General features: G+C 38.0%; 1 protein-coding gene across 1 annotated transcript; it reads right to left on the minus strand.

Moving 5' to 3' along the window:
* Positions 1–1,388: 1,388 nt before the first annotated feature.
* On the minus strand, positions 1,389–4,313 carry LOC134667659 (uncharacterized). The gene is made up of 2 exons (XM_063525081.1): positions 4,140–4,313; positions 1,389–3,180 (listed from the first exon to the last, which is right to left on the minus strand). The coding sequence occupies exons 1-2, from the start codon at positions 4,273–4,275 to the stop codon at positions 1,409–1,411; spliced, it is 1,908 nt and encodes a 635-aa protein (XP_063381151.1). The 5' UTR covers positions 4,276–4,313; the 3' UTR covers positions 1,389–1,408.
* Between the last annotated feature and the right edge of the window lie 11,132 nt (positions 4,314–15,445).

The following is a 15,445-nucleotide window of genomic DNA, read 5'->3' on the forward strand; positions in this document are numbered from 1 at the left end:
ATTCAAATTTTCTATAAGGCGATAACCCTTCGCGCCTACATTTTTCAAATTTGCCGCCTTTTTCTACTGACAAGATCTGCTTGACCAAGTATAACTCACAATTTTTTTTTAAACTTACCGCAAAAAGTTAAGGATACCTATTGTCTCAATGTAAAATGAGCCCTAATTTAATGATATTATGCTTAATATTCGGTGGATGACTATATTGCGATATGCCTTTTTATCATAATCGAACGAGCGAGCGATGCGAAGTGAAGGGCTATAACGCCTATAACCGTGCAAATCGAAGTTCGCAAATTGCGGAGATCTTTCTCTTTTACTCCAATGACGGCGTAATTAGAGTGACAGAGAAAAATCCCTGCAATTTGCGAATTTCGGTTTTTGCAGTTGCCCCTAAGTTCTTATTGAACGAGCGAGCGAAGCGAAGTAAAGTTCTTATCGAACGAGCGAGCGAAGCGAAGTTCTTATCGAACGAGCGAGCGAAGCGAAGTGAAATTCTTATCGAACTAGCGAGCGAAGCGAAGTGAAGTTCTTAGTTTCAACTTGGAACACACAGCAGAGCTGAACTATCCGAGGATAGTTTGATACACAATAATTTACTTAAGTAAATTTGTTCTAATTTAAATGAAATTGGGTGAACGTACATGTAGTTAGATAGTTAGTTAGATAGTGAAATAATTTTGAGCAGACTCGATCAAGAGGTTATTGAGCTGGAAAAGCTTAAAAAAAGCTATAAAAGCTTAAGTGTCATTAGTATAGTGTCCCCATGTGTGGAAGTCTCCCCTGGTTTTTGGTTTTTCCCATGATTTCGGGTAGAAGTAGAATGATTCCCACGGAACACCATAGATAGTGCAGGCAGACCGAAAAGGATTGCGTGGCGGGACGACTTGGACTCTAAAATAAATAAAAAGTCAATAGTTTAGTGATCATTAAAGACAATGGAAATGGGACGTACTTATAGGTACTTTAGAGCTCGTGACACTTACCTAAATTTATTAACTGACGAAAGAGACGCTTCAAACGGCCGAAATCCGAAATACATGAGGCACGATGAAGGTATCTTTCTTCTCACTCATCTTCTTTCTGTACTTACATTGCTGCGTCCCTGTCATCGGTTAAATTCAGTTTCAGAAAGTTGTATAGGGCCTTTTAGTTTTTATTGGAATCCTAAAGGCCCTTGTGCACAATGGGACAATGGGCCAGCGCCGGCCAGTCCAAGGGACGCAGCCATACGGTAGAATGAGATAGCAATATCACTTGCTCCCTCTGACGCATATATGCGTCCCCGGACTGGCCCACGCTGGCTTATTGTGTACAGGGGCCTTAAGCTTAGCACAATTTCGCTCGACGCCTCATCGTTAAATTAAGTAAGGGGCGGAATGAGAAAATTAATTTTACAACAAACAATTTATTCAATCAAAGTACAGGAATGAAGTTTAAAGAAACATGGAAAGCATAAAGCTGGGTTACTGTCGCATCCCTTGCACTGGTAAGTAGTGGAAACCCTAATATTATTTTTCGTACAGTTTTTGCAGTTTCGCCTGGTCGTCTGTATGATATGTCTATCTTTATTGATTCTGTATGATGTTTTAGGAATCTTGACTAACATGTGCTGCTTGACTGGGCTATGAGCAGTTGCCGGTAAAAGATGTTCTAGGAGCAATAGTCTATAATTATGGTAGTTTAATTTGGTGCCCGAAAACATATTAGATAGCTTATGAGCGTTATAAATGCTCAACAATAAAGTGTATACAAACAGTTTTTTGGCTGAGACCCATTTGTTTATTTCACACGGCAAGTAATTCAGCATGTCGTTGTGTGGATCGGATGTTTCGGCCATAACCTCTTTATATACTCTTAATGGTTCAGGCATTCGGTTCAGCGGGTTGCCTTTTTCTTTCTTGAACTCAGTAGTTACGTAGGATTTAGCTACGCCTTCAAATTCATGTTTGCCTACGTGTAAACCATCGTAAAATAACGATATGCTTTCATTATGCTTTAGACGCGCATTCGCTAATTCTTCTGGCATCAGAAATCGCCTCTCGTCTATAATACCAGTACAGTACGTTCCGCGTTGGAGTAAGTATTGTGCAAACGAAGGAATAATAAGTGTTGCCGCACTGTCCACGTAAACCGCGTGCCCAACGTCAAATTTGCCTTTCAACATTTTGCACGTAACATTTTCTACATCAAGAGGTACATTACGTCGAGTATCCATAATCATTCGCACGATCGGTCCGCCTGGTTCATGTAAAGATATTATTTTCAAGGGAAGATTTTGAACGACACCAGAATCAATCTCGATCTCATTTATACAGACAGACATATTTCGTCCCGGATAATAGATATTATCCATTACCTCGTTAAAGTGATCGGCCATTGGGTGATTGAATTTAAGGTGATTGATTCTCTTCTCAGCCTCTATACCGGGATAGGTCAAATAGTACATTATCGCTGCAAATCTTTGCGAGGTCATATATTCTGGAAAGCAAGACTTGTAAAGTCTATGTGGTCTCCAGTAATCGACAACATTTTTAAATTTCGCAGTCCCCGTGTGCAGAAGAAGTCCTATAAAGATTTTAAACTCTGCGACCGTAACGTCTTTCCAATCACGCGAATAGCAAGAGTCGCGTTGAAAATTTATCTTCCTAAACGCATGTTGGTTAGTTGCTACCACAATATCTTTAAGGTACTCGTCATCGATAAAATATTCAAAGTAGTGAGCAGGATTGTTTGTGGAAGGCTTTAACAAAGCTTGTTTTCTGGTGAAAATAATTTTTTGTATCTTGTTATCGTACTTGGTCCAAGGTCCGTGCAAGAATGTTTTAATGTCCGTCCTGGGAAAGTTGCGGAACGTGGGAACTAATGTCTCACTCTTAGGACGGTCTTCTCTACACTCCTGTAAGTAAGGGAGTGGAGTATTATTACTATTAGGTTCCAGATCATTTCCTTTTAGAGTCGAACTGGCTAACGTTGAATCGGTTATTGGAGAATCTTCTCTTTCTTTCTTGATTTCTAACAAAGGGTCGCAGTCTGAGTCAGATTCTTCTTCTTTAATTATTAATTCTTCATTGAATACCTGGTTGAATTCCTCTGCCTTGTCAATGTAGTCCTCCAGTAAATCTTCAGTATTCGAAGTCTCGTTGACGATTGGCTCGACTTTGATTTTGTTCGTGCAATCTATAATATAGTAGGTTGAGTAAGGTCATTTAGCATGCACTTTAGTCTCAGGCGATGCCGCTTGGCAGGATTGTTCCTTAGGTCAAACAAAGCTGATTTGCCCCGGTAGCCGGGAGATCGTACCATGCAGACCCCCAAAAAGGGGGGGGGGGTGAAAGGTTCGGCTCCCCAGGCCAAATCTATGCTATATTCCTTCCTAGTCTTAACAACTAGGGCAAGTTATATATCATTTTCGTATAATTTAGGGACAGGGAATTCATTTCCAAATAATTATTATACCTTTCTATACAAAAACACATATTTTTTGAACAAATAATGAAAATGTTAAGTAATTTTTTATGACAATTTTGGATGTTACAATCACAGTGTCACGATTTGCCCTCATTAAAAAAATTGACGATGTAGCCCATGTTCTTTATTCAGAAAAATATCACTTAATAGTAGGCATTCATACATTTTTTCGTAATAAAAAAATAATTGATAGCGCGTGGCGGTAACGATTTCCATACAAATGGAACATTCCCAAAGTCAAAGATTAAAAATGTTTACATATAATATTATAATAATTTCGGTTTCGGTTCGGTGAATGTAACATCCAAATTTGTCACAAAAAAGTACATAATATTTATTTTTTTGTATGGAAAGGGATAATAATTATTTCGAAAATGAATTCCCCCCCTCCCTAAAATATACGGAAATGATATATATATAACTTGCCCTAGTTGCTAAGACTAGGAAGGATTATAGCATAGATTGAACCTGGGGAGCCGACCCTTTCACCCCCCCCCCCCCCCTTTTGGGGGGTCTGCATGGTACGATCTCCCGGCTACCGGGGCAAATCAGCTTTGTTTGACCTAAGGAGCAATCCTGCCAAGCGACATCGCCTGAGACTAAAGTACATGCTGTTCCATACATTTGTGTTCCTTACTAAACCTACTAATTGTAATTAGAATATTTACCATTGGAATTCATCTCGTACACGTCGTCCAAGCGACGCAGTTTTACGCACACATTCGCGGCTAACTGTTCTAGAGCGCGTCTCTTCTGTCCAGGTGTGAACCCAGGCAGAACAAAAGTTGCTTGTATTTCTTCCATTTACATTTATTAACGAGGATCGCAAACAGCAACGCGTGCCTTCCTTGGGCGACGATACTCTACTGACGCGAAGTTAGATAGGAATGTCACACGATAGCGCGTTGGCCTCGCCCGAGCGCGTCAGGTACACGATTTGGCCGTGTGAGTGAGCGCGACGGCGAATTAAGACGCCAGCTGGCCGAATGCAATGTTGCCGCTCCGCTCGGGCATCCGAATGCAATGTTGCCGCTCAGCCCGGGCTCCGCTGTGACACGTTATTATTATTTTGTTTCTCCATTTTGGATTTCACGGGCCTGTAAATCCCGGGCGGCTACCGCGAAAACCGAAATTCGCAAATTGCGGGGATCTTTCTCTTTTACTCTTCAATGAAGGCGTAATTAGAGTGACAGAGAAAAATGCCCGCAATTGACGATTTTCGGTATTGGCGGTAGCCCTAATACAGGTCTTTTGTAGACTTGCGTGGGGATATTTAATACGTCGCGATTTGGGAAATGATTTAGAGATTCACTAGATATGAAATAGTAAAGATATGTTACGTTCCACGTAGGGTTACCAGATACAAATTTAGAATTTCCTGACAAAATTCCTGATTAGCGAATATTTTTCCTGACATTCATATTTTTGACGACGACGGGGGTTAGCGATGGGTGGCCATCGCTAACCCCCGTCGTCGTCAAAAATATGGCCGGGGGTTAGCGATGGCCACCCGATTGAGCCGATAGCCGCGTTTTATTCATGTAAGTTTTATTAAATTTATTATTTGTATTAATTTAAGTCCATAAAAAGGTACTTTATAAAAAAAGTCTATCAATTCAAAAAATTTCTGACATGTTCATGTTCCGCCCCCATTCCTGACAAAAGGCCAAAATTCCTGACATGTCAGGAAAATTCCTGTCATCTGGTAACCCTAGTTCCACGGGAAAAGGTACTTACCTTATGGTGGCTGGCGTGGCGCTTACGCTATTATTAACGCCGCTCCAATATTCAGCCGGGGGCGCCGGGCAATGGTACCTTTTGCCGTGGAACGTCACATATCTTTACTATTTCATATCTACTGAATCTCTAAATCATTTCCCGAATCGCGCCGATAGATCCAATACGTAGAGGCCCTTATTATTTGTAAAAATAATCGCTCAAAAGATAAAGATCTTATTTTGATTGAATATGTATGTGACATAGTCACAAGTTAGATTGTATTAATTGAATTGGTTACAAAGATTAAGTGCCATGGAAAAAGTCAGAATTTTATGATACTCTACAGGTTACTACTACTAATTCCAACTACTTAGTAAGAGATATGTGACGTCCCACGGTCAAAGGTACCTTATGGCGGGTATGGAGTGATGCATACCCCAGTAATCTACAATAAATAAGCTATCGATAACACAAAAGATCAACCTCCTAAGTTGCGTAGTTACAGAGATATGATTTTTTGAAAATAATGTTGTGAAATGAGCAACTTTACGATAGAGAAGTTTTAAGTTTAGCCGCCTAAAAAACTATGTTCCTGAAGTAAGTTACATAGTTGACTACAAATAATAATACCTTATATATCTGAGATTAAAAAAATGTTGCGACTTGTTCTGTAATGCAAATAGAAACCTTTGATATCGACTGATTTATGTGTATACTAACCAGTCTCTTGAAAATAAAGTTTTATTTCATTTTCACGATTGATTGCAATGAGCTCTCAAGATTTAAATTTTATCTATTAGAAAACGACACTAAGAGACAGTTTAAGCAAAAAACAATACCGATTTAGAGGTGAAAATGTATTTTCTGACTTTTTCATATAAAATCAGAAAATTGAATATTTTTACTTTTAATGTAACACACAGTCAATTTTTCTGAGCACATATGAAAGATATTCTGTCATTCAAATGAAATAAATCCTAAAACCCCAACTAAATACTATATTTAACCCCTTATGCCACTTTAAACTTACATAACAATAACAGTATTTGCTCCATACATTTACGAAAAGGTACCTTATGGAAATAAATCTAATAATACATCACTACAAAACATCAATCACATTGAAGCTTTTATCTTTTATGAATAGAAAATATTAATTTAAATTAAACTGCCACAAATTTAATTGGTTCTTCGTCATAATAATCTTAAAAAGGACCAATAATTTGTATGTAATGAAAAGGTACCTTGTGGTTAAGTTACATGATGAGGCATGATGATGATGGAACAGTTAGGATAAACTAATAATATTTTGGGGTAAAGATGTTATAAATCGTCTATTTCTTATCAATAATATATTTTGGTTGCCATTGAAGACAAGCGGCATTGAGGTTCAATGACCTTAGATATTCCATAAGGTAATGCGTCGGGTATTGGCATTTTTCAGCAAACCAATGGCTGATTTATTGCATGCGACCAAACCAAATGAAGATTATTCTAGTTAAGAAAGACTTGACGAGAGTAACTTTAGTATAATAGCAGGCTACTTGGATTTATAATGTCGGTCGATGTACGGTTATAATATTTGCTAGGCGCCCCAACCAGAACTGAAATTATCAAATTAGTTTTGCAGAATGCTAATACAGTTCTCTACCAAACTTCTTTTCCCGTATTGACTAGTTTTTTTGGAAATTTTCAACCTTTTTTCCATAAGGTACCTTTTTACTAAACTCTGAGACGACGTTACTAGGCTTATAACTAACTTATAACAAAAATAAAAACAGGTAAACAAACGTTACGCATTAAGGTTTGAGATCACACAATAAAAAAAAATTGAGCATTTTTTCACCTCTTTACAAAACATTTCATATCTCCGAAACTAGAAACCCTCATAAGGTACCTTTTCCCGTGGAACGTCACATATTTATTTTAATCTCTTATGTGTAATACACTGCACTTTAATGAATGATGTGATTTTTTTTAAATATCATCATCATCATCATCATTTCAGCCTATATACGTCCCACTGCTGAGCACAGGCCTCCTCTCATGCGCGAGAGGGCTTGGGCTATAGTCCCCACGCTAGCCCAATGCGGATTGGGGACTTCACATACACCTTTGAATTTCTTCGTAGATGTATGCATGGTTTCCTCACGATGTTTTCCTTCACCGAAAAGCTAGTGGTAAATATCAAATGATATTTCGTACATAAGTTCCGAAAATCTCATTGGTACGAGCCGGGATTTGAACCCGCGACCTCCGTTCCGTCCGTGTTTTTTTTTTAAATATACATTCGTGTATTTTATAACATACCTTATTTGTACCATAACGTATTGGTATCTCGAAGAACTCAATCAATATATATATATACTAACTAAATTACAGTAAATAGATATTAATACTGTACTTTAGCTTGCAATTCATTCAACCAATTCAATTCAGCTATTAGTGTACGAGGGTGGTTTACAGTAATCCGCTTTTTTACTGCACTTTATTCTGCATTTATGGTGTTATTACTTCTTTCCGAGGGTACAGTAAAACTGAAAAATTTTGAAAAATATAAATAATTTATTCAATAATTGATAAAATAAAAAAGTGTTCACGTATTCGTATTTCATGTATTACATGCTATATTTTGACATTCAAGTATTTGTAAATAATCATCGAGACCACCAAAAAAAACGGTTTGAAAGGGTTTTTTGCGTTTTTCTCGAAACTCACTTTTTGCACTTACTGTTGTTTAATTATTGCACGGCAGAGCTAACAGAGGAAATAAATATACTAAGCGGTTTTCAGTTGTGTCGAATTATAATAAACACACAGCACATTCATCAAAATCGGCTCAGTAGTTTCACTGTGGTGGAATTTACTTAAATACTTATGTAAATTATTGACCGTGACCCATCAGCTGCCCATCAGTGACATTTTATTCACATTCGTTGAGCCGTATTCGAGTAGGCAGGTACTTAAGTACCTACTTCTTATTCCAACATAAGTATAGCTACTACATCCCTGTGGCTACGATAATTTATGTGAAATATTGTTACAGCCCACCGCAAGCTGAAGTGGCAATGGGCAGGCCACATTGCGCGCAGAGAAGATGACCGATGGGGTCGAAATGTGCTTCAGTGGAGACCACGGACTAGCAAGCGCAGCGTAGGACGTCCACCCACAAGATGGACGGCCAACCTTGTTAAGGCCGCCGGAAGACGCTGGATGCGGGTCGCTTCCAACTGGTACGAATGGAGGTCCAAGGGGAAGGTCTATGTTCAGCAGTGGACGTCTTGTGGCTGAGATGATGATGATTGTTACAGGTCAACCATCACTGCCACACCCACTACAGGTATCGTCATCAAAGTCATCATTAAGTGACGATTACACAACATTCATTCATAAGGAAGGTAAAGGCTAAAATTACTATAAGTAATACCAAGCACTGGTTGGAATCCGCATCGTCATCTACGCATGCCGCAGGGCACGTAGCCATTCATAAAATATCATTCTCTTTAGTCATGACTACTTTATTTTTCCATGTTACAGTCCTTTTCACAGTTCAATCACCTACACAATAGTCTGTGGTGAAAAAGTTAACTTTCTTTGGGGCTAAATCTATTTATTTTCCTTCTTATTAATATAGAAATCGGTTGTATACATCCAAACTTTCGGGAGAAATTAGTTTACTGGCAACTTCAAAGTCAAGCTATGGCTGGGAGTAGCAATGCACGCACGAGAACTTTCCAAAGTTGCGAAACTTTCCACATGAGAAATTCTCGGTAACTTCTGAGAATGTTCTCGAGAACGAGAATTTATTTATTTATCGTAGTTTATACCATGAATATTCACGATAGTTTAGGTGTAGTCCTTACCCCCAGAAAATTCCGACTTGTGGTCGTCCGCTTCCGGTCAGAAAAATGTATGACGGCCCGGCCAAACGGTCAGACTTAGGTGGGGGGTGCTCGACCAAATGTCATAGAGGGACCCTGGCAGTTTTTGACGCCGCCATTTTTTTTCAATATGGCCGACTTTTTTTTTAAACATTTTGAATTTTGTCCTAGCGCGCTGAAATTTTGGTCACGGAATCTCGGGGTCCCCTAGATACCTATGAAAAAATTTTTTTTGGAAAAATACTACAATTGCGGGAAAACTGGCCACTTTTATTTTGTATGGCAACTTTTAAACGGTGCGTGATAGGTGCTCGACCAAATGTCATAGAGGGCCCGAGACAAAACAAACTGCATTAAAAAAAAAACAAAATGGCCGACTTTTTTTTTTAATTTTTTCAAGTTGGTCCGAGCGCGCTGAGATTTGGCATGGCGGGAGATAGAGGCCTCTAGATTCTAATGAAACTAAAAAAAAATTTTGGAAAAATTTGTCGAAAGTCGAAATGTTCTCTGATATAAAGTGAGAATTTAAGCAACTTATTGGTAAATTTATCACATCAACAAAATAGCTAACTGTAATAGACAGTAATATATGCATAATAACATTTAGTTTTAAGTTATGCCTATTTAAATTTTATTTCAAGTATATTCTCTTGTTTAAACAATAATTTCCATGTTGCAGGAATGTTCTGAGAACATTCTCGAGAACGTTTCCGCTTTTTGGGAATGTTCTGCAATTTGTACATTGCTAGCTGGGAGCCGGAGTTCCAAATGCAGGTGACATGGGGTCCTTCAGACGTCCATTATGATCAACATCATAGTCAACAGACGTTTATTGCTATAAGTAGTTCGTTTTTTTAGCATTAAGGCCCATTTACACGATACAAGATTCTTGTACAAGAATCGGCAATAATTGTATTCAAGTTTTGCCGTGCAATAATTGAATTCAAGAATTGAATCAAAGTGTTTATACATGAGCAATAACCAAAATCTTGAATGCAATTATTGTATACAATTCTTGATGGGCAATAGTCTTGACCGTATTTTGTTTACACCAAAGACATTTATTGAACGGCAATAATTGCATGCAAGTCTTGACAGGTCTAAACTTCAAGTTGAATCAAGTATGATGTATTGAAGCCATATTGAAGCAAGAATTGAACCGATTTGCATTGGCAGATTTTCATTCAATATTGAATGCGTGGTAAAACTGATAAAATGAGCAAAAATTATTTTAAATTAGGTAGTTCGGAGAAAATTAATTCATAGAAATTTATAGAAGTCATCAATGTTTGTGGGACACAGAGTATAAAAATTATAAAACCGTGAGGCTCGCGAAGCTGCCCTTGTAGATTTTGCTATAGAATTTGGGGTTGGCCCCAAAGAAATAATGAAGAAACTTAAGAGCATAAGAACGCAATATCTAGCTGAAAATAAGAAAGTGAAGGATTCAATGGGAACTGGATCTAGCAGTGCTGATGTTTTTCTCGTAACACAGTTGCTACTATAGCAGCGACAAGGAACACACCTTCGCGTACGGAATCCATGTCGAAAATAAAATATGGATTGGCAATTCTTGTATTCAATTAACTGCACTAGGCTTCGTTTACATGTAAGCCAGTATTGAATTCAAGTTGCTACTTGAATACAAGAATGTCACGTATGTTTAGATAGTGCAAGTTTTTTGTTGCCTCAATTTTATTGAATTGAATTTTCAAGAATCTTGTATCGTGTAAATGGGCCTTTAGAAAGAACTTGAAAGAAGGTATAGGAAGCGATCTTGACATGTCTTTTAATTGAAAAACGCTTTTTAAAAATCCATAACTATTACTTATGAAAGCAGAAGAATATAAATGATCGTATTAGATTCATAATTGTTACATATTTGCCGTAACTTATTTTTAAAATGTGTTTTTCAATTAACGACGTGACGTGACGATTCGTGACAGTTAAAAATATTGTTTAACTTAGATTTCATAATGACGAAGCCTGTTGCGGATATCATCCTTGGTATGTTTGGGACGAGGCATGTTGCTGATTTGCATTTGTAGCCACCGGACGAAGCACACATCAAGATTGTTTACCTTATTTCTAATGCTAAAAAAAACGAACTATAGAAATAAGAATCCCCCAAGCATCGCCTCAACGACCAATAGTGCACTACCCTGACCTGAAAAATCTCCAACGCAGCCGAGTCGGGCATGCTGCCGGATACCAGGCCGGCAGTATCCAATGAGGATTACCTCCACCTCTGACAAAAAAAAACAGTTCTCGGCTGATCAAGACATTAGGTCAAATCGTAGATCCATATTGTTAGGGAACTTCTACTGCTGCGTCCCTGCTACTCGGTTCCACGGTTGCTATTCAAACCCTTTTTGACCCAGCAGCGGCGGTGTTTGTCCGCCCACCCCACGTGACCACCTGACCGCCGCCCGCCGCCATAGCCATAATAAAGGATGACTCACGCTAAGAAAAAGCTGTCCGGGACCAGACCATGGCCTCCGACACTTCGTTATCTTTGATAGGCCCCCGAGACAAGGTTACTTTTTCAGGTAAGGGGTCATCCATTAATTACGTCACACGTTTAGGGGGAGGGAGGGGGTCAAGAAAATGTGACATATTGTGACATGGGGGAGGGGGGAGACACAAACTTTGTGATGTCTCTTTAACTTCATCAGTAACCGAAAATTTATTTAAATTATTTAGTTCGCTGTACATTTAAATAACAAGTTTTTAAAACGAAAATAGTTTTTAATCGTTTAATTTTCTTTCCTAAGCAGTTTTGGGTTATAAAATTACTAATATTTATATCGTCAAAAATATTTTGATAAAATATTAATAATACTTAGGTACTTACTTAATTCGATTTGGCGATTTCGTAGAAAAAATGTGACGTCACACTAGGGGGGGAGGGGTTTGCCAAATGTGACCAAGTGTGACAAGGGGGGGTGTACAATTTTGGACTCTGGTTTCGAAGGGAAAGCAGCTTCAATCAAACACCTTGTTATTATAAACAGAAGTATGTTTAATCTGGCACACAAATCGTCTCTATATACAAAAATAAATTAAGAAATCTTACGTATCCCACGACAGACAACCGTTCGCTAGTTCTAAACATAAAGAGCGACATCTACCGGGAAATTCAGTAAATAAGGCGTTTTATACATACCGCCCACCAAGGACGACATGTCCTTCATCATAACCGCCCACCTTGAGGTAACCAAGGAATCAAAAGTGAACTGAATACAAATCATAGGTGGGCTCAGTTTTCTTTGACACATTTGCATAAACAAAACATAAAACTCTTAATCTTCACAACATAACATGAACTTAAACTCTACATTATACAACAACCCATTAACATGTAACTGTTAAGACAGTTTTGAACTTAAGTAAGTAAACTTACGGACTTAACTCATATTGTTTTAAATAAAACAGATCTAAATAGGAATAATTTGAATAATTCTGCCGAAAAACCACAGTTAATAAAAACAAAAGAAGATTGAGGCAGATTATTCCCTTTCTTCAAAAGACATCTTCAACTTCAGTTTTTTCTAGGAAGAATAGTATATTTTAACGAGAACTAAAAAATGTAAATATTACCAATTTTAAATGATAAACTACTTAAGGTTTTGACAACTACGTTGTGACACTTGTGACCTAATTTAAACTGAAGATCTTCTGGGAATCACGGTGAGTAAAATATCTAAAAATAAACAATGTTTCAGATATATTAAAATTGCTATGCTTTACTTTATATAAATCTCATTGCTATTATAACTTGTGATGTAACACATCAGATACTAAATTTTCTTTAATTGCAGGTAGCGATAGCAACGACAGCTTCACTGACTGCTGAAATTCTCTTTTTATTAATAACAGGTAAGTATTCTTTTCTAATTCTTAATTATATAAGCCATTTTTATTTGCAGGTTGAACTTCCTTTATTCATTTGACAGTTTCTCCACACTAAACTTCTGAAAAGTAATCTGATTCAGAACTTTTCCTGGTAAGTACGAGTATAGTTTCGAGGCCGTACGGTCGTCAGTAATTTGTGAACCTTGACTGCTTTTTCAGGACCTTCTCATTTACCGACAACTGCGCTGTAAGGAAGGTGAGATTTTGGAGTCTTGCAGGTGTGACCGCGAGTGAAAGGCAACCTAACCATGTTCCTGTTCTCCTTTCTTCTCATCGGCTTAGGTACATGACGATCTTTGTACTCTATTTCTGCATTCAGCTGTTTGAAGTGAACTGAAGGTTTTTGTTTTTATCTTGGTGAAATACTTCTTCTCTTCAAGTACCTGCGTGTGTAAGACGGTAACATTTTCATTTACATTTGCAAAATCTAGTGGGCCCGATAAAATCCACCCGAGCGTGGTGCGCTGAGCTAGTGGAAATCCATTTGGACCTTTCAGCAGTCCATCCATAATTATATGGCAATAAACCTTGCCTCCCAACAGCACATCTACTTCGTTGGGTGAACTATACGTTGGATCGGCCAACTTGATCTGGTTTAACACAGCCCACTCCGGAGCTACTACTTTCTCGCTTGGGAGGTAAGTAGTGATCTTCTTTATAACATAAGCCTTCACTGCAATCTTGAAGGTGGGATTGGTGAGCGATTGAACTTTCAACTCAACTGCATACTTAGGGACCTCAGAGGTCTGTTCGCCACCTAATCCTGTGATTGAACTTTTAATAGGAAATTTCTTTATCCCTAATACCTTCACAGCAGCTTCAGTGACAAATGAAGCCTGTGAGCATTGATCTATCAACGCGCGTGTTACCTGATAATCACCTGTCTGCGACTCAGCCTTTACAAGAGCTGTGGGTAATAATGTTTCTTCTTTAGCAATCTCTGTCGCATGGCAGTTGACTATCGGCTTGATCTCTGTTTGTTTGTTCTCTGGAGTGACGTGTGTGGCTTCCTCCGAAACACCTTTAGCTACCTGACCTACATTCCCTAAATTGGCAGCTAAAGTTGAGACCTCCCTTGAATGAAGCAAGGAATGGTGCTTTCTACGACAAATTCGACAACTAGTGGTTTTTTGGCAAAATTTAACAGTGTGATTACTCCCTAAACAATTGTAACATATTCTATTTTTTGTTACAAACTCATGTCTTTTAACTAAGTCCTGGTTTGCAAACTTCTTGCAAAAACACAGTTTGTGAGGCTCTCTACAAAATTCGCACGCTAACACAGGTGCGCTAGCAATGTGAAATACATATTGTTTGTTTGAACTACTCGAAGGTTTCTCGTAAGCACTGGTGACCTTATTGATGTTTCTCGGCTCAATAAACTCTAGAGCTCTGTACCGGCTGGTCAAGAACTCTTTGAACTGATCAAAGGTAGGCAACGCATCTGAAGCCGAATTAGCTGCTACATTAAGCTCCCATTGCTTACGTGTCTCTGGATCTAATTTCAATGTCAACAGATGTATAACTATGATGTCCCATGTGGAAACATCAATGCCTAGATTAGACAGTGCACTCAAACAATCTGTTGAAGTATCTAACAAATCTTTCAGAAAAGCAGGAGATTCAGATGTCGCATTCTTTTGACTCAGTAACCGTGTAAGGATGCAATGTGACAGATACTTTTTATTGTTGTATCGTTGTTCTAACAAACTCCAGCATCGATCATAGTTTGAGTCTAAAACAGGTATGTTGCGCAACAACTGCTCTGCTTCTCCTGTTAAATAGCTTTTTAGATATTGCAGTTTTTGCACACTATCTAAAGAGTTGTTGTTGTGGATCATTGATACAAATAAATCCCTAAATGTCGTCCACTCTTGATATTTGCCAGAAAAGTTAGGAATTGTTAATTTAGGCAGTTTAACAAAATTTGCCCTAGTGAAAGTGTTTTCATCATTGTTGACCTTTGACTGACTTGAATGAAAACTTATGAAGTCAGCCAAACCATCTTTCAATTCGCATCTGTAATCTGTGTATTCATCTTCTGTTTTGTCATAAGTCTCCTCAACAATATAGCTTTTTGCTTTCAATAGTGCTAAATCATATGTACGCATCAACTCTTTATGACCTTGTCTGAATTCTGACCAAAACTGCTCTAGGGTGTCTAGCCGACTCTCTATGAAATGCTCCGTTATGCGTGCCTTAGGAGATTTTTTGAAATTAACTCGCGCCTTGAATATACGACTAGACAAATCATTTTGAAAGTTAATTAATGAATCCATGATATTTACAAATGAATTAGCTTTAGGCAAAACAGAGTTTGAATTTGATAATTAACTTAGTCGTACTGTAAAAATACTAAGAAATAAACACTTTAAAAAACTATAAATTATTTGAAAATTTTACAAGTGTTTGAACTTTGATACACTCTGAGAAAATCGGGCGTGGATTCCCCGTTCCAA

This window comes from Cydia fagiglandana, chromosome 9 (assembly GCF_963556715.1).
Source record: "Cydia fagiglandana chromosome 9, ilCydFagi1.1, whole genome shotgun sequence".
Taxonomy (NCBI): Eukaryota; Metazoa; Arthropoda; class Insecta; order Lepidoptera; family Tortricidae; genus Cydia; species Cydia fagiglandana.

Bases quoted from the DNA above. Each gene is read 5' to 3' on its own strand.
- LOC134667659 (XM_063525081.1), bottom strand. From the start codon at position 4,275: ATGGAAGAAATACAAGCAACTTTTGTTCTGCCTGGGTTCACACCTGGA. The intron at 3,181-4,139 runs GTAAATATTCTA...ACTATATTATAG, and splicing joins GTACGAGATGAATTCCAATG to ATTGCACGAACAAAATCAAA.